General features: G+C 41.8%; 1 protein-coding gene across 9 annotated transcripts in view; it reads right to left on the reverse strand.

Annotated features, from left to right (window-relative positions):
• phf2 (PHD finger protein 2) overlaps positions 1-19,979 on the reverse strand; it is a 153,725-nt gene that overhangs the window by 16,250 nt on the left and 117,496 nt on the right. For all 9 annotated transcript variants that reach the window (XM_077602217.1, XM_077602214.1, XM_077602221.1 and 6 more), the window contains 3 exons: positions 15,533-15,711; positions 9,886-9,953; positions 2,284-2,465 (listed from right to left, as the gene is read on the reverse strand). In XM_077602217.1, the coding sequence (XP_077458343.1) occupies positions 2,284-2,465; positions 9,886-9,953; positions 15,533-15,711 (429 nt within the window). The remainder of the gene's footprint in view (positions 1-2,283; positions 2,466-9,885; positions 9,954-15,532; positions 15,712-19,979) is intronic.

Consider the following 19,979-nt stretch of genomic DNA (forward strand, 5'->3'; position numbering starts at 1 on the left):
AATATCTCGTGCATCCATTATTGAATATGGTTGGTAAAAAGCGAAAGGCTTCTATTGAGGGAGTTGCAAGGAAGAGGCAAGCCATTTCATTTGAAACGAGTGGCAATAATAACGAAGCTTGATGCGCGTGAGTGTGGTGAGCGTTGCACATATACAACTTGAATCGTTCGACCGTCAGTACCATTTATAAACAGAAAGATCGAGCAGCAGGACCCAAATATTGAACGTTGCACAAAGTTTGCAAATCAATTGAATGATGCCATACAGTGCTACCGCATCATTTATGATGAAAAAAAAAAGAAAACTGCAATCGTCGTTAGATCGCTTCTTTCGGCCAGTTTCTAATACATAAATCTCTCTCTCTCTCTCTCTCTCTCTCTCTCTCTCTCTCTCTATACAGTACTGTACATATTCTCTCCATTTTATTAAATGTTTTTTTCATTACAAACCAATGTGTGTTACTTATACAAGCCTTAAACATACAAATGCACTTATATGACCCTTCAATATACTTATATAGGCCTTAAACATAAATTATAATACAAAATATAGCACTGAATCAACTTACAAACAAATTCAACTTATGAACAATCGCTCGGAACCTAACTCGTTCGTAAGTAGGGGAGCGTCTGTATATACAGTCGCAACTCTACTCACGATATTAATTGGTTCCAGAATTTTTTTTGTAACTTGAAAATTTCGTAAATACAGGTGTACTTTATATGTAAATTATGTAATTTATTCTACGGTCCTCACACAACTACCAACTAAACCCCTTTAAAATTGGTCCCAATTTTGTATGAAAGATGAAACACAAAACTGAGAGAAAATTATAAGGATTTATTTATCTCTTAAAATAAATAAAGCATTTGAAAATGTGCCCTGCGCCGCTGGAATGGTTCCCTCTGCTGCCGTTATAATGGGGGATGTGATACACGCCTTTGTCCGCCAGATGGCGGCAAGAGCCCGTTCTACCATGGCCGAAAGCCGTCCACTTTGTAGTACATTTTAGACTTTTACATAGGCCATGTGTGCAAAAACATGTGAAGTGAGTCATTTGTACAGTTTTTAATCACTTAATAAGGGGAATTACAATCATTAATAGGAGGAGCATTTAGCTGAGGTGGACATGTATGTAAGAGAGAATCTTGAAAAATGGATAGTGGTTGTTGAGAAAGCCAATTGAATGAATTGAATGCTTTTATTTTCATTATATGAGATAGAATGAGAGCGATGAAATGAGAGCCCAATAGACGGTAGCGATGTTCTAAAGTGAGAACCAACGCATACGCAGCAATATTTTCAAAATACAATAATGGGTAAAGAAATGCATCTCTTCCCGGTCAGATGGGGGAGCTGCCGGTGCTTGCTGAGCTGCTTGTGTGCTTTGAATCCCCCCACCGGCCTCTCCGCTGCTGCTGATTAAGTGATATGGCATCTTAGGAGGATCTGGGCAAGGAATTTGATCTTTAAAACCTCCAGACTACTGAAGGACTGTGCGGTAACCTCAGTCTCAGTCTGCAGAAGGTAGGTCCCCACCTTGTGGACTTTCTGTGTGTGGCTCCAGTTTTTTACGTAGGTCTACAATGTCTTGTTTGTCTTGTGTCTGTCTTGCTACTGAAACCAAGAAATTTCCCGAATACGGGATGAAATAAAGTTCTAACCTAACCTAATACATGCTTTTCATTTAATTGGTATTGAAAATGTTAAATCGCAGAACAATTTTCAATATACGTATTTATTTTATTCAAAATCCAAAAAACCTGCTATGTGACAGGAATGTTTTTTTTAATTGGAAAATTATGATAACATTCATTCATTTTCTGAACTGCTTTATCCTCACTAGGGTCGCGGGAGGTGCTGGAGCCTATCCAAGCTGACTGCAGGCCACAGGCAGGGGATACACTAAATCGGTGGCCAGCCAATTTGCTAATTAATGTCTTGCATACATGAATTTGATTTGACTGATAGATTGATGTACAAATATCAATGTCTCTGTGTATTGTAATTATAGAATAATAATAAAAAGAAACAAAATCTGCATATTCTTAACATATGTGCAGAACTTGGCTCATTAAGGAGAGTTCGAATCTGCTAAATGTCTCAGGACAAGCTGAAAGCAGATTCAGGATAGACGGATAGTTTTTTTTCATTGACATGTTTTGTTTCAGCTGTGTCTGCTCTAAGAGCATTATAAATGTACCGTTCAGAATTAAAATCCAGCTCAAGAATGAAAGAAGGCATAGCATAACAAAGCATAAAAATTATTTGAGATCCACCTACCTATTGGTAATGTAGTCCATTTTGCCCACTTGCTTGCTGGCTTGGAGCAAATCAAGAATCCCAGCTGCACTCCCACTTTTTTTGGTTGTTTTTTTAATACTTAAACTGCGACCTTTAGCCTCAAGCTTGGTGTCCTTGTCTATATGCAGCATTTCTTCATCTGAAGAATCAGGACTCTGATTCTGGAAAAAGGAAACCCAATACAAGTAAACAGACATCCCCCAAAAAGATACTAGGTAAATACAATTACAGTCGTACCTCTACTTACAAAATTAATTGGTTCCAGAACTTTTTTCGTAAGCTACTTTATTTGGAAATGAGGGCTGATCAGCAGCTTGTCTCCGACAATGAGCTGCCTGGTATGCTCGACCTGGGTTTTGAGGTTGACACTGTCTGAGTGGTCTGAGTGATGGTTCCCAGTGGCCCGCCGACGAGGTTGGTCGGCCTTTTGCGTCAGTACAGCTTCCCCATCTTGGTGGTGTAGCCCAGCTCGTTGGCCCATCTTCAATTAGCCTTGGTGCTACCAACTGCTGCCATCTTTTCATTTCCTTCGAGCACTTTCTTTTTGTGCCAGTGGTTCCCCCTTCGGCGGATTATATCTGGTATGTGATTATGCACGGTTTTCTGCTGATGGCCGCACTTTTCTAGCCATGCATGACCTAGCTTGGATCGCCTGGTGTTGACCCTGCCATTGTCTCCCTCATTGTATCCCCTAAGGAGTCACTTCATTTAGTTGTGTGGTGCTCAGAGCCTCAATGTTGGTTGACTTTCAGGGCATATGGTGGTGGTGAATGTTAGATGCATCGGTAAATCCATCATTCACCTTTTGTTGGCAGAGTCAGCATCAATGCCTGCTGGTGGTGGTGTTATGGTCCTGCGGGACTCTCGGCTGGGCGTTGTCCTCTTTGGCCGACACGTTTCTGATGTCTGGCTCCCGACTAGTTCCAAACATCTTTTCAGGTCCACAGGCCCCCCAACTCCCCCACCCCTCTTCCTGAGATGGAGGTTCAGAGATTGAAGCTGGGCTAATCATCGGGTCCTTTTCCCACCAGCAACTCAATTCCTGGGCTGCTCAAGTTTCGTATCCCTGGGTGGTCTTTTTCTTGACTCAGGGGTATAAGCTCCAGGTCAGAAGCCACCCACTATGTTCCATAGATAGACCATCGCTGTGGCTCTGGACCAGGAGTTGTATTCTCTCCTAGCCATCAGGACCAGCGAGCCTGTGGATCTTCGGTACACGGTCGATTGGTCGCCGGTCTTTTGGTCGCCGGTCTTTTGGTCGCCGATCTTTTGATCACTGGTCTTTTGGTCGCCCGGAATGTAAGTGATAATTACCATTTAAATCGTTGCTCAAATTCCCTAAATACAAACTGCGAATTACTATTTAGTCATACTTAATGCCCTAGTAATTATTAGACTAAAGAAAAGCTCCAAATTTCCCGGACTTTTATAGTTTTTTGTTGGAGAACTTGTTAAGACCCTGACGGACATAGCTTCTTAAAGGGACAATGCATGTTCATACAAACTCTTATACACTCACACGTCGGCTCAGTGAAACTGCTCATGGCCATTGTTGGCTTTTATTGATGCGTAGACCGTGTTGTTTTACCTTGTTTTGTCGCCGGTCTTTTGGTGGTCGGTCTTTTGCTCGCCGGTCTTTTGGTCGCCCGTTGTCGTGGTCGGGGCAACCAAAAGACCGTGACCAAAAGACCGGCGATCAAAAGACGGCGACCAAAAGACCGGCGACCAATCCACCGCACACGGTGATCTTACAGATATATATGATTCAATCCAATTTAGCATGCTAGGTGAGAAATCAAAATTAGACAGTTTACTCAGCAGTATAAAATAAACAAAGCATATGAAAATGTGCCCTTAACCGGCCGTCATTATGGGAGACGTAATACCCGTGTTTGTCCGCCAGATGGCGGCAAGAGCTCGTTCTACTAGGGCCCAAAGCCTTCCACTTTGTACTACATTTTAGACTTTTACCTGTGCCCTATGTGTTTGTATGTGTGAAAAAATGTGCTGCGTTGCATTTGCAAAGTTTTTAATTGCGTAATAAGGGAATTGCAACCATTAATGTTTGCTCCTATTGAAAATGGCGGCGCGCACGGGTGCAGCGGCTCTTTGCTCTCCAGTTTGGTGTTTTCTTTTCTCAATCCTATCGTTATTTACCAACATCTGCGAGGCAAACGTTTCCTACAGTCGCCAGGACTTAATTGCTATTGGAAGCAGATGCGATATATCCGATTTCACAACAAACTACCAACGGACCTACGATATCCCCGAGGACATCTCGAGACCTCCGGGATCTCCGTGGATAGTCAGCCCACTCAAAGTACGTCGAAGGAGGCGAAGGCGGCGAAGAGAGAGGAAGCAAAAGCGCGGATGTCGGGCGGGCCTTGCTGCTAAGCTAAGTCAACAACCACACCGAGCACCGCTTTCTAGTATCTTTTTGACCAACGCCAGATCCATCAGCCACAAAATGGATGAATTGGAACTTTGAATTGCTACCAACAGCTTTGTTAGGAACTGTAACATTATTCTCATCACGGAATCGTGGCTACACCCGCAAGTCCCTGACGCTGCGGTATCGTTAGCTAGCCGAACGCTTTTTCGGAACGATCGTTTAAAGGAACTAACAGGCAAAAGCAGAGGAGGAGGACTTTGCTTGTTTATACATAATGAATGGTGTGGTGACAGTAGGATCATTGACACTCACTGTTCTCCGGACTTAGAGCTATTGGCAGTATGATGTAGGCCCTACTATCTACCGAGAGAGCTAACAGTCGTTATAGTAACGGCGATCTATATACCTCCAAATGCTAACGTCAACACGGCACTAAATCTGCTAACGGCTGTAAACAAACAACAGCTTGACCACCCCAATGGAGTCTTTATTGTTGCTGGTGACTTCAAACAAAGCGTGTTTAAAGACTGTTCTACCTAAGTTTATCCAATACGTAAAATGTCACACGAGGGGAGACAAAACTCTTGAGCATGTTTATTCTAACATCAAACATGCTTATAGAGCCACTTCCCTCCCTCACCTAGCTGGATCAGATCACCTCTGTCTAGGCCTCACCCCAGCATACACTCCACTCCGGAGGCTAACAAGGCCACAAATAAAGACAATAAACACTTGGCCCGAGGACGCCCTTTCTCAGCTGCAGGACTGTTTTTCCCGCACCAACTGGGAACTTTTCGAACACGACAACCTCCAGGACTATACGGACGCTGTACTTTCCTATATCAAAAACTGCATGGACAACGTCACTATAAATAAACAAATACGGGTTTTTCCTAACCAAAAACCCTGGATGACCAAGGAGACACAGGCACTCATCAAATGCCGTAACACCGCTTTCAGATCAGGGGACAAGATGAAATATAGAGCTGCCAGAGCTGAGCTGAAAAGAGGCATTAAAAAGGCCAAGGCAGAATATACTAAGAAAATTGAGGAGCACTTCACAGAAAATAACCCAAAGAAGATGTGGCAGGGAATACGACATATTACCAACTACAATAACAATAATGTGTCTGTTAACGCAGATGCCTCACTAGCGGTGGAACTGAACCGTTTCTTTGCCCGCTTTGAGACTGACAAATCAGACCCAGTCTCAACACCCCCACCACTACCCTGCAGCAATACACTGAAGTTCCAGGAACAGGAAGTGAGACTGGAAATGGGCTCTGTGAATACCAGGAAGGCTGCTGGCCCTGACGGAGTACCTGGGAAGGTGCTCAAAGCCTGTGCTGACCAGCTGGCTGGAGTCTTCACAAAAATCTTCAATTGTTCCCTGCAACAATCCATCATTCCATCCTGCCTGAAATCTGCCACCATTATCCCTGTCCCCAAAAAGCCAACCATTGAAAACATGAATGATTATAGGCCTGTTGCACTCACGCCTGTGATCATGAAGTGCTTTGAAAAGTTGATAGCCCGCCATATCAGGAATACAATCTCTCCCTCAGTTGACCCTCACCAGTTTGCTTATAGAGCTAACAGGTCCACTGAGGATGCTATCACCATTGCTCTACATACAGCATTGAGCCACCTGGAACACCATGGGAATTACGTGAGGATGCTTTTCATTAACTATAGCTCAGCCTTCAACACCAAGAAACCGGACATTCTGACTGAAAAACTCTCCCACCTTGGACTATCCTCCTCCATCTGCTGTTGGATAAAGAACTTCCTAACCAACCGACCACAAACTGTTAGACTTGGTTCTCACCTTTCTTCCTCCATTACACTGAGCACTGGCTCCCCTCAAGGCTGTGTACTGAGTCCTCTTCTGTACTCCCTGTACACTTACGACTGTACACCAACCCACCAGTATAACTCCATCATAAAATTTGCTGATGACACCACTGTGGTCGGACTCATCTCAGGAGGGGATGAGGCGGCCTACAGAGACGAGGTCAACAAACTGTCTTCGTGGTCTCGGTGAACAACCTCACACTGAACAACACGAAAACTAAAGAAATAATCCTGGACTTCCGCAAACAGAGCACAGATCTGGCCCCACTCCTCATAAATGGAGTTCGTGTAGACAGGGTCCAGTCCTTTAAATTCCTGGGGGTCCACGTCACGGACAAGCTCTCCTGGTCTACAAACACCACGGCAGTAGTGAAGAAGGCCCAGAAACGACTCCATTTCCTGAGGGTACTCAGGAGGAACAACTTGGGCACTAAGCTTCTGGTAACTTTCTATAGAGCCACTGTGGAGAGCATCCTGGCATACTGCATCACAGTGTGGTACGCTGGAAGCACAGCAGCAGACAAAAAGGCCATGCAGAGAGTGATTAACACTGCCCAGAAGATCGTCGGCTGCTCTCTGCCCTCACTGGAAGATATTGCCAGCCCTCGTTACCTCAGCAGAGCCAGGAACATTGTTGGGGACCCGTACCACCCTGGTCACAACCTGTTCCAGCTGCTGCCCTGTGGCAGGCGCTACCGGTCTCACAAAGTACGGACAAAGAGGCTTAAGGACAGCTTCTTTCCCACAGCCATCAGGACTCTGAATTTGCAGTAGCACGACACACAATCCCTTCTGTGTAATAACTTCGGGGTGAGGAAACATGAAGGTCGTTGGGCGGTGATCTGCCTCCTACTGGCTGACTGAAGGTAAGTAAGAAGACAGTGGGAGGTAAGTGATCCATTTTATTCTTTGTTGGCATCGGTGAGGCAAACCTTTTCGCAGTCGCCGGGATTTGGTTGCGCTCGGGAGGTGATGCGATGTATCCATCACGGCAGAGTGCCAGCGAGTCTGAAACTATCACTTGGTTGGGCTTTTGCCTGGGAAAGCGCACGTTGTGGAGAAGCAATACCAATTTCGTCATACGCAGCTGGGTATGATGACAATTAGGCTTTTGTCTAGTCAATGATGATGACAAGCCTATGTCTGATTTTATTTTTTATTTTATTTAATAAGGGGAGCTTTTAGTAGAGGTGGACAGTTATGTAAGTGAGAATCTTGAAACATGGATAGTGGTTGTTGTGAGACAGCCAATTGAATTGAAATGAATGCTTTTATTGTCACTATATGAGCTAGAATGAGAGCGATGAAATGAGAGCCAAGTAGAGGTTAGTGATGTTCTGAAGTGAGAATCAATGCATCCGCGACAATATTTTCAAAAGAAAATAACGGATAAGGAATTTTTTTTTCTTTTTGGGGGATTTTGTAACTTGAATCTTTTTCGTATCTCGAGTTACTCATTTGCATACCAAAATTTCGTAACCTGCAAATTTCGTACTTAGAGGCATTCGTAAGAGGTATGACTTTATTTATATTTTTAATCGTGATAACAATTGTTGTCATATCGCCCAGGCCTTCAACAATCCTCATACTATTTTGTTGATAGAGCAGTTTTATGAGTTTCATAACAAAATTATCAATGATAATCATTTTTATAGTTTTAAGAGATCCCACTGCTGACAGAGATAACCAACAAGCTTGAGTTGTTGTTTATCTAGTTTTATTTGAAACATGAACATTTTTATTAAAATAGGCTTATTGTTATAATTATGTTACCCTCTAATGGTTTACTCAGAGGATAGTTCATGGCTTTATTGTAACAATGACCTCTTTGCATTAAAATCACTACATGCTATAAAACCACTACGCTACTGTAACTATTTTACTCTAGCCTACTTAAGGGCGTGGGCTATTGTTGTCTATATAATTATTGTCCAAAACAACATCAAATTCTGATTTATCTCATCAAGGTACAGGAAATTTGTATTGGTGGCTGGATGGCTTCCAACACCGTCCATTTAGTGGGCCGGTCTTTAAATGACTCCTCTGAATTAGTTTTATTTTTACTTTTTTCATTATATTATATTTGAGCTATTTTTAGCAAGCTAAAATGGAGCCGTGTGAGGGGCGATTAGTTGTTATCTAGTATTTACCTTTATTCATTGCCTTTCGATTGATTTTTTCCTTTTATGTAGTCGTGGCGAATTTTCAAAACACAACAATGGCTATCCAAATGGTGATAGTGGTCGTCTGTTTTGTACTTTTGAGTATTTGAGGCCACACCTGGCAACCCGTTTATCCACAGTGTTATTGTTTTACAGCCGTGAGCAGGTGTTAGAGCTGAGCCAGGTCAGATCATCATCACGAGAGAAACTATAAATCCCTGAGGAGTTCTGTAGGAGAAGGAGGGGATGCATTCCAGGAGTGAACTGTCTGGAGAAGAGAACACGCAACAAGCCGTCCATCCCGTCCATCAACAAGGGGAAGCGTGAGGTCTCTGCCTATAATATAGAAGACCTGGCAGCCCTGACCTAGCTATAGTGGGAGTACATACTAGGAGAGCAGATTTCACATCATCAAACAGACTGGAAGTAACAGCTTTACAAAACAGCTCTGCATTAAATACATTAAACTGTTGACTGTGTCTTAGACCTTACTACTTGCCTCATGAGTTGTCATATGATTGCGATAACTGTGTACATCACACAGTGATCACGATCACACCGACTTCAATTGATGCTGCTGTGGGGCCTGTGAGCTAGTCACACACTGATGTGTCCCAGCTGCAAACAGGTCACCCTTAGTCTCTGATTATCATCCCAGGAGACTTTAATCATATATTGCTTTCTACCACTCTCCCCAGATTATGCCAGTCAGTGGATTTTCATTCATTCATTTTCCATACCACTTATACTCACAAGGATCGTGGAGCAGTAGCCTATCCCAGCCAAGTATGGGCACCAAGCGGGGGACACCCTGAATTGACGCATGCTCACTCATACTGAGGGGCAATTTAGAGTGCTCGTCCAGGGTACCATGCATAATTTGGGGATGTGAGAGGAAACGAGAATACCTGGGGATAACATTAATTTCCACACAGAAAGGATTAATTTCAGAACTGTAATGGCTGAGGGCACTAACCACTCAACCACGGGGCTGCCTTGTCATTTATTTATAATACTAAATTTGTCGAAGCTGCGGTCAGGCGCAAATTTCCCTCATGGATGATGAATATTCGTATACTATTCTATTCTTTACCACTGTGCAACATGTTACGTGATATCAGATTTCCAGTTCAAAATACAATTTAAAATGAGAACATTCATTCATTGACATACCTTTGACACCAAGAGCTTGGTCTTGTTTTTTTTGCTTGGGTAAATTGGTTCTCTTAACTCTGACAAAACTGCAAAACAATAAATATAATCATGTAAAAAAAAAAAGGTATTTAATGTTTCATTTCTTCATGTTAATTTCTTGCATTGGATCCAAATTAGTCCTAGGATGAATACTATATTTTTATATTAAACATGATTTTGAACTTGCCATCAATTTACACAATAGAAAAGTACAGTAGTCTTTCGAATATCGCGGTTAATGTACACCAGACATGGCCGCAATAATCAAAAAGTTGCGAAGCTTTTTTTCCCTTCAGTGCTTAGTCCTAGTAGCAGGAGTGGCTTCCGCTTATTAGTTCCAGTGTGTATTTTCACATTTTTATTAACTTCAAAAAAATAAAAAATAAAAATCTTCAGTGCTGAGTCCTAGTAACAAAAGTGGCTTCCGCTTCCCAGTTTCAGCATGTATTTTACATTTTTTATTAACTTTAATTAATTTAAAAAAAAAAATTAATAGCGGAAAAAATCGTGAATTAGTTAATTTGCGATAAGTGAAGACGCGATAATCGAGGGATTACCTTTTACATACTTAAATCTCATCTCATCTCATTTTCTGAACAGATTTATCCTGATTAGGGTAGTAGGGGGTGCTGGAGCCTATCCCAGCTGACTCCGGGCCAGAGGCGGGGGACACCCTGAATCGGTGGCCAGCTGATCGCAGAGCACAAGAAGACTGACAACCATGCACACTTAACCTCGTAGCTAGGGGCAACTTAGAGTTTCCAATCAGCCTACCATGCATGTTTTTGGAATCTGGGAGGAAACTGGAGTACCCGGAGGAAACCCACGCAGGCCTGGGGAAAACTCCACACGGCCTGGATTTCAACCCAGGACCCCAGAGCTGTGAGGCCGACATGCTAACCACTTGCGTCACCGTGCTGTCTATTCACTATAACATGCCCCGCTTGACCATCACTGGCTGCAGATGATCACATGACATTGCTGCGAGGAATTTATATATCTTGAAATTGAAAAAAAATACTTTTATTTTTACACTAAAGTAGGGGTGAGTGAATGCACATATGAAACTGGTGGGGTTCGGTAGCTCCAACAAGATTAAGAACCACTCGTCTAACCTAATGTAATAAACTAGTAGACCGATTTTAAATGGGATGTTATGTTAATTTGGGGGGGAAAAAAGAAAAAAAAACTTACATCCAGATTTCCAATGAAGTTGGGGCATTGAGGTAAATACAATGATTGGCAAATCATGCTCATTCAATGAGCCAGTGGCAGTAGCTCTGTCTTTTTTTAATTACATTTTAATATTTCTCAATACATTCCTTTTTACTTTACTTTGTACTTTATACTTTTTACTTTAATGTTTTTACAACTTTCCTTGTTCTGTTAGCCTGGCTATCGTGGGATAAGATGGAAGAGCTGTCGGCGCTTACCAGCAACGGAGTCGAGGAGTTCTGCCCTGCTGCTGTTTTCTTCAGCTCCAGACTACTGAGGAACTGTGCGGATAAGTTTGGAAGAGTGACTGCATATTCTCTACCTCGGTCACAGTCTGCAGAAGTTCCCCATCTCGTGGAAGACTTCCTGTGTGTGGTTCCAGTTTTTGTCCAACTTTACGTCTTTTTGAGTCTATCCGTTTTTGCAACCGAAAACAAGATGGCGCCGTTCAAATGGCAGCCGGTGGCGGTAGCTTCGGCCACTTTTGCTCGTTTTATGTTTTTGCTGCTTTTCTGTCTTAATGATTTGATTTGGTGATTCTTAATGATCCCATTGACTTTGATTTGCTTTGTACTTTGTGCTTTTGCTTTGTTGTTCTGCGGCCTTTGCGACTGTACTGTCTAACTTATAACTATGCCTTTTCTTGCTACTGTCACAATGAAATTTCCCAAATACGGGATGAATAAAGTTATCCAATACACTAATATTTAAAGGGCTATTATCGAGGACATTTTTTCTTTATCCTAAACTATTGCTATCCTTCTGAATAGTAATATTGGTAACTGTAAGGATTGATATTAGTGGAAGACACAATATTTAGAGAGTTTGTGGTTAAACTAGAGCTGATATATATCCCCCCAACAGAAAGGTTTGTTGGTGACCTGGTTGAAGCATGAGCATTGAATTCAACTACCGTTTAATGCCGATAGGGCATACCCACTTAAAGGGCACTGTATCAATTGGGGGTGAAATTTTGGCTTATGGGCTCAACAAATTGTAGTGGTAGCATTAAAACACACACTAGCATGCGTGCTAGGAGCAAAACTGTGCTTGATTGTGCTTTATTGACTATTCACTCTCAGATAAAAAATACAAACACTTGAACTAGGTCAATACTGTTAAATATGCTGATGCTATCTTGTTTACAAAATCTTCTGTCACAAAGCTCCTCCTCCAATGCAAGCTTTTGTACAAAAAAAAATCCAACACATCAACAAGGGCTGGCTCTATAGGTGTACCGTATTTTCACGACTATAAGGCGCGCATAAAAGTCAAAAATTTTCTCCAAAATAGACAAGGCGCCTTATAATGCAGAGCGCCCTGTGTGAGCGGCACCGAGCGCCGCCGAGTGGCGCCGAGCGGCACCGAGCGCCGCCGAGTGGACTACTTCCAGCGGACTACATTGACAAGTTAGCCGTTTTCCGCACCTACTGCTCCAAGCTGATTGCCGACAAACTTATACAGCCAAACCACATAACCAACATGGATGAGGTGCCGCTGACTTTCAACATCCCGATGAACCACACTGTCGAGAGGAAGGGGACCAGCACGGTGGCGATACGAACAACGGGGCACGAGAAGTTGGCTTTTGCTGTCGTTCTCGCTTGCCATGCTAATGGGCAGAAGCTACCACCAATGGTGATCTTCAAGCGAAAGACTCTGCCTAAAGAAAAGTTTCCAGCCAGCGTCATCGTGAAGGCGAATCCAAAGGGCTGGATGGATGAGGAGAAAATGAGAGACTGCCTATGTGAGGTGTATGTCAAGCGACCAGATGGATTTTTTCACGGCTCGCCGTCTGTTTTGATTTGCGACTCCATGCGTGCTCATCTCACAGCAACGGTTAAAAACCAGGTCATGAAAATGAACTCGGAGCTTGCCGTCATTCCCGGAGGCTTGACCAAAGAATTACAGCCGCTGGACATCGGCATCAACCGGGCTTTCAAATCAAAGTTACGAGCGGTGTGGGAGCAGTGGATGATCGCTGGCGAACACAGCTTCACGAAAAGTGGCAGGCAGCGCCGGGCTTCTTACGCTACGATTTGTCAATGGATTGTTGCCGCCTGGGCGAACGTGTCTGCTTGCATGGTTGTTCGAGCTTTTGCCAAAGCCGGCATAATTTCTAAGGAGCCACATGGAAATGACGGTGACTCTGAGAACGAAGAGAGGGGACCCGGCTTTTTGGAAGGCTCGTTTGGGCAATTGTTTAATTCGGACACAGAAGATGAGGAGTTTGAGGGATTTGAAGGTGATGATGACTTGAGTAAGTTGTAAAATGTCCAAATAAAGCACTACTGAACTCAGTTTTGCTTCTGTTGCATTTTTAAAGTGTGTTTTTAGCGTGTGGGTGTAGCACGCAAGAACTATATTTCCCAGCAGTCACTGCGCACCGGAACCCAGAAATAAGCTGCTTCTGGTAGTCAGCGCTATTGCGTTTCGATGTTCATCCATATATAATATATATGCGTCTAATGAAACGGTGCGTGCTTTGTGTCTAAAATAAAGAAATAGCACTCGTTACTGACACTGCGGCGTAAAATACGATGCGCCGAATAGTCGTGAAAATACGGTAGTTCCCTTCAGAGAGAGTGCATTTAGCCGAAGCACCTTCTCTGTTTGTGTCTCATATACAGACGCTCCCCTACTTACGAACGCAATTGGTTCCGAGCGATTGTTCATAAGTTGAATTTGTTTGTAAGTTGATTCAGTGCTATATTTTGTATTATAATTTATGTTTAAGGCCGATATAAGTATATTGAAGGTTTATATAAGTGCATTTGTATGTTTAAGGCTTGTATAAGTAACACGCATTGGTTTGTACTGAAAAAAAAACATTTAATAAAATGGAGAGAATATGTACAGTACTGTAGAGAGAGAGAGAGATTTATGTATTAGAAACTGGCCAAAAGAAGCGACCTAATGACGATTGCACAGTTTTCTTCTTTTTTTCATCACAAATGATGCGGTAGCACTGTATGGCATCATTCAATTGATTTGCAAACTTTGTGCAACGTTCAATATTTGGGTCCTGCTGCTCGATCTTTCTGTTTATAAATGGTACTGACGGTCGAACGATTCAATGCCCGTGAAACGCTCACCACTCTCACGCGCATCCAGCTTCGTTATTATTGCCACTCGTTTCAAATGAAATGGCTTGCCTCTTCCTTGCAACTCCCTCAATAGAAGCCTTTAGCTTTTTACCAACCATATTCAATATTGGATGCATGAGATATTTAATGATACAAATGAAAAAGGTTCTTTGCACACTGGAGATACATTCACGCACTTCCGCATTGCAACGAAGAAGAAGGTAGATGCTGGGTGAGCTGAGCTCTCACAGCGCCAGGCGTCGGTATTAGCGGCGGAAAGAAGTACTACTCCGAAAAAGGCGCGAAATACAAAATTGGACTTGCGAACATTTTTGGACTTAAACGCAATTTGCAGACATGTTCGTATGTACCGTTGTTCGTAAGTTGAATGTTCGTAAGTAGGGGAGCGTCTGTACCTGTAACTCAATACCAATTACCATACATGAACTCCCGTCTCTTAACCCTGGCTGCTGGATGAACAACATTGTGATCACAATGGTGCCTAGACCTGTTCTACTTGTTTATATCTCATTGTTTTTATGCTGCTTTCTAGTCTTTTGTCCTGTATTGGCTTATTGATTTTATCTTCAACCTGCATGCACATGGACTAAAGATGGAAATTAGCCTTCGGCTATAAACTTACATATTTACACATCTTTGTTAATTAATATTACGAGGGCAACTAGGGAACTATTTTTGAGAGAACCAAAAACAAAGCATTAGACAAGAAATGTCTTTTTATGGACACTCCTGCTTCTTTCAATCAGTCAATGCCAAACGGCATTCTGCACCTTCAAAGACAGTAACTTTGCAGTAAAAAAGTGAATGTATGAGACGGACTTGCCTATACTCAAACCTGTTCATCAAGAAAATGTGTGGCTTTTAATGATGGCAATGGAGATCCCAAACCATAGAATATTTGAAGCGATACATAAAGGAAGTATGGGAAAGAAATCCAACAACAATTCTCAACAACTGATGACATAAGTTCAGCAGAATTTTTTAATGTTGTTAAAATAAAATAAAAAAATAGTGATATTGCACAGTAGTAAGCGTAACGTGTCCCAGCTTTCTAAGATTTTTTTTGATCAAAATATCAGTTTTGTATGTTCTAACATTAAATATACTGTCTTTATCATGTATTCATTTAAATATGGGTTAAATATGATTTGCAAATCATTATATTATGTTTTTATTCAAGTTTAACACAACATCAAAGCTTCATTGGAAATGGGGGTGTAAAAATATAATTTTTAACTTCAATCAAGCGGTAAAATATTCAGTGTGACCTATTCAGGTAACCTCTACTAAAACAAAGTACTCACAGGAAAGGTCTCTCGTTATCATGTTCTTTTTCCGTCGAATTGGGAATTCCTCAATCTTCAGTTCACCTTCATCTGAGACATATTCATACTCATCTCTCTCTGGTTTTGGTTTATCCTCTTTTAAGTTGAGTGTTGTTCGAAAAATACTTGTCTCAGTCTTAACTTTTGATGTCTTTGAGCTAAATAGGAAACATGAGGATGAAGAGGGCTGTTTGTCAAGACAGTTGGTGCTTGAATTAGTTCAAATGCTTTTCCAAAAAGAAAGACAAATTAAAATAAATAAATAAAGCTTCATCTTACATTGGCATTTTCCCACTGAGTACAGACATGTGATATTTACATCATTTTATAATTTATTCAGAGCAAGCAAATTAGTTGTTTTAACAAGTGGGGTACTTTACTCAATTTGCCATATCGTGCTAATGCACAGCCTTAGTCCTTTGTAAAATAAACAAAAAAAAAAATCACAAAAAACTGTTTAATCTCATTTTGCTGTTGGCCAGAAAACTACAGTTGGTACCCAGTGATGTCACTAGCGTACAGTGTCCTCGCGCACATCTTCTTCCCTTTAGTTTAATTACTATGGCGGCCAGCGTTTGAGTTGTCCCCCCCCCCCCCCAAGTACATTCTGGTTTTTATTTAAAAGGATAAATAATTGTATGTTCAATCACCAGGTTTGCTTGTAGAATTGAGGTTTGTAAATGAAATTATTATTTAACATTCAGTAGACCTATCAGGATTGTATTTCATATTATTATACATTTGCTTGCAACGAAGAACACACCTTGCTTTACTATTAATCTTCCTTTGTTAATCATTATTAGTATCATCCTTGCTTGCATCAAAGTAGAAGCTTTGCTCCTGAAATGCTTGGTTAAACTATAAACAAAGAGAAGCCAAAACGTCTCACTTGTATTTCCACCCCTGAGACGTACATTGTAATCAGGGCCCTCGAATGTAATAAAACAACAGAAAACATGTCTAAGGTCAGAAGGGAGTTGGGAGGCTGTCTCAACGGTCGTTCTCCTTGCAAGTAAAAATCCAGAAGACTGTATTTTCCTCTTTATTTGTGTGTCAATTTGGGAATGTCTAATGGCGAACTTGACATTTACCTGGGAGTCAATATACCGGAAGGAATCCAGGGCCTGGGTCGACATCTGGGAAGACCATGGCCATGACATTGTGAGACCCTTTTAACGGGCTGGATTTCGGCTCCCCACCTGGGTACCCAAGGTTGACGACTTACTCAAAGGAGGTGATGACAACTCTGGTGAGTTCATGGGAATGTGTCCATTCGTGAGAGGATTCCGAATGTGGGAGCTTAAATAAACAGTCATATGGATAAACATTCGTGAGAGGATTCCGAATGTGCGAGCTCGGTGAATCATTCTTATGAAGGTCCATTCGTGAGGGGATTCCGAATGGGTGAGATAGTGTCCAGGGACGGTGACTAGTCACTAACATGAAAAGACAGATTATTAGTCTATAAACTGATAAAAGGGCATCAGTGTCCTGTATCCGGAACTTAAACTCAGAGTGTATGATTTTGTTGGGTGTGTGGTGATAACCTAAGGAAAACAATAGGATGGAGAAATTGCTGCCCTTAGCCAGTACAAAATTAGTTTAGTCACCATGGGTGATACATACGTATTTACTCTAAAATGGGTAAATCCAACGGTAAATTAGCTCATGGTAATAGCCCGGAATACCGTCTCGGGTGTAAGGATGGAAAATTTGTTGAGAACCAGTCTTTGAGAATTAAACACCTAAATTTATGGATGACCAAATATGACTTTGCTGACCAGCTTAAGAAAATGAGAAAAAAGGATGTACCTGCAGGTTAAAGTAAATTCAGCAAGAAAGAGATAAAATAGATAAAGGTAGTTATGAAGAGACAACATTTTGGGGCGTTATCGGAAAAAATAAAAAATAAAAGAGCAAGACAGTAACTTAATTCAGTTGTCTTAATTGCTTACAAGTGCACTCAAACTTGTATGTCACAGTTGTGTGTCTTCATGTTTTTTCTTCGTTTTTTCTCTCTCCCAGTGTTCTCACAGCTGTGATCTAATGTGTGTGATGTGTGTTTTTGGTTGTTTGTCTCCTTGTGTCCTGCGCTGTCCACCAATTCAGGGTGTGCCCCGCCTTGTGCCCGAAGGCGGCTGGGATGGGCTGCAGCAAATCTAATTTGCTTAGTGTTGGTTTTACCTGTGATAACCGCGAGCTATGGGCTACTCGGTATGGCTCCTATCTTATGTAAACATCTCCTTGGTGGGGGTGAGAGCAGTCGGTTGCAGGAGGAACTCACCCAGTGATTTCGATGTCCTGCTTTTCTTGGATAGGTCAACAATATGGGGATAAATTAACTGATTTTAGAATAGGCATAATTTTCAGAGGAATGGGGAGACATGGAGTTTTCAGTGCTTGGAAGACAATCCCTGTTCTGTCCTGGGCGGGTTGAATATACTATTTCATGCGTCATAATGATGACCATTAGAATATTCACGGATTGCATAAACATTGAACAATTAATTTCAACTAGATGTTGCTTTCTAGTGCTTTGAAGGCAAAAAAATTAAGAGAACTGAGTTTTAAAACTTTCAAACTTGTCATTGCAATTACTGGGTTTAATGCAGCTAAATCTTAGAGTACAAATGTAACGATTGACAGGGACAATCCTCGAAAATGAGAAATTGACAATTCTCCAAGCTCTAAAACGTCTAACGAAGAAACAGATTATGTTTGTTGCTTTTGGGTTTGAAAAACTGTATTGGTGCAAGGGTTCTAGATTACTTTGGGAATGAGGCTCCCATTTCTGAAACAAATTTGAGGAATTTTGGAAATTAGATCTATTTTGCACTAAATGCCCAAGATTTAACAGGTCTTCCATGGCATCAAACGAGTGCTAGTGTATGGTCAACATTAGCACTTCCAAATTATGAATTATCAACCTGTGAGTAATGCAAAATTGTTTATGTAAACGGGTTATCTAAGAGTTAATGGAATGGGCAAAACTCAAACAGGATATAATATGTTGACCCCTAATAAATTTTATAAGCAGAATTATTATCACTTCAATTCTATGCACAAACAGCTAAACTGATAGCATTAACAGAGGTGTATAACTTAATGAAAAACAAGGAGGTTAAAATTTATATAAACGATAAATGTGTGTGTTTTCAATGTGTCACGGTTTTGCCCATTATTGCATTATTTGCAAACAAAGGTTTAATCACGGCCACTGGCATGGCAATCGCTCATGCTGACTTACTGTCGCGACTAATGGCTGCAGTTTGACTTCCAAAACAAATTTCTATTTGTAAATGTGTGGCGCACGCATCAAAAATATTAATTACCTATTCCCTCCAGGAATGATTTGGTACGTCTCATGTCTCAACAAGGGGGCTGTTGCGCTGAGTGCAGCGTCACTATACAAAATTTGGGTTAATTTGTTTGCTAAACATGAAATCATTTTGAAGGGATTGTTTGATCTGTGCGCCATTTAATCCCCAGGGCAATACACGACCAATCCCATAAATCAATATATTCAACTCATCTCATTTTCTGAACCGCTTTATCCTAATTAGGGTCGTGGGGGTGCTTGAGCCTATCCCAGCTGACTCCGGGCCACAGGCGGGGGACACCCTGAATCGGTGGCCAGCCGATCACAGGGCACAAGGAGACGGACAACAATACACACTCACACCCATACCTAGGGGCAATTTACAATTTACAAACTCCACACAGATGGACATGACCTGGACTTGAATCCAGAACCCCAGAGCTGTGAGGCCGATGCACTAACCACTCGCCCCACCGGGCCACCCTATATTCATCTCAAAGCCTCCATATGGATATTATCAAATTAAATGACGGTTAGCGGATTATAGTTGATGTTTTCTTCAAATGGGTTGAAATTTTCAGACAAATTTTATTTGGTAGACCATACAAATTGCCATTATTCACCACACAACGGGAAATAAATGACGAGGCAAATTTGGCTATATTGGCAAATCTTTAGATAAACGCATTAAATTAGATTGGCAGAAGGAGATTGTTCTTCCCAACAGCAAACCGACCAACAGTCGTGCCAGGAGACTGGGTGCTCATCTCCAGCATAAAGAAGAAGAACTGGCACGACCTAAAGTGGGAAGGTCCATACCAAGTGTTGCTGTCCAACCAGCAGCAATTCAAGATGACATGCCTAGGAGAAAGGGACACCCAAAGAATGATTTGCCTCCCACATATAAGACTACTTCAATCACCATTCTTTGGGGAAGGGTTTTCACAAAACAAAACTTGTGTCCTGCTTGTAAAAACAAAATGAAACCGTATCTATCTATCTATCCTGTTATGAAAGCAGTAAATGACAAGCCGATTTCCCCACTAATATGGCCTCAACGGGATTGAGGTGTTGCTCCTTCTGCTGCGTAGTGTAACAGCTAGTCCC

This window comes from Stigmatopora argus, chromosome 6 (genome assembly GCF_051989625.1).
Source record: "Stigmatopora argus isolate UIUO_Sarg chromosome 6, RoL_Sarg_1.0, whole genome shotgun sequence".
Taxonomy (NCBI): domain Eukaryota; kingdom Metazoa; phylum Chordata; class Actinopteri; order Syngnathiformes; family Syngnathidae; genus Stigmatopora; species Stigmatopora argus.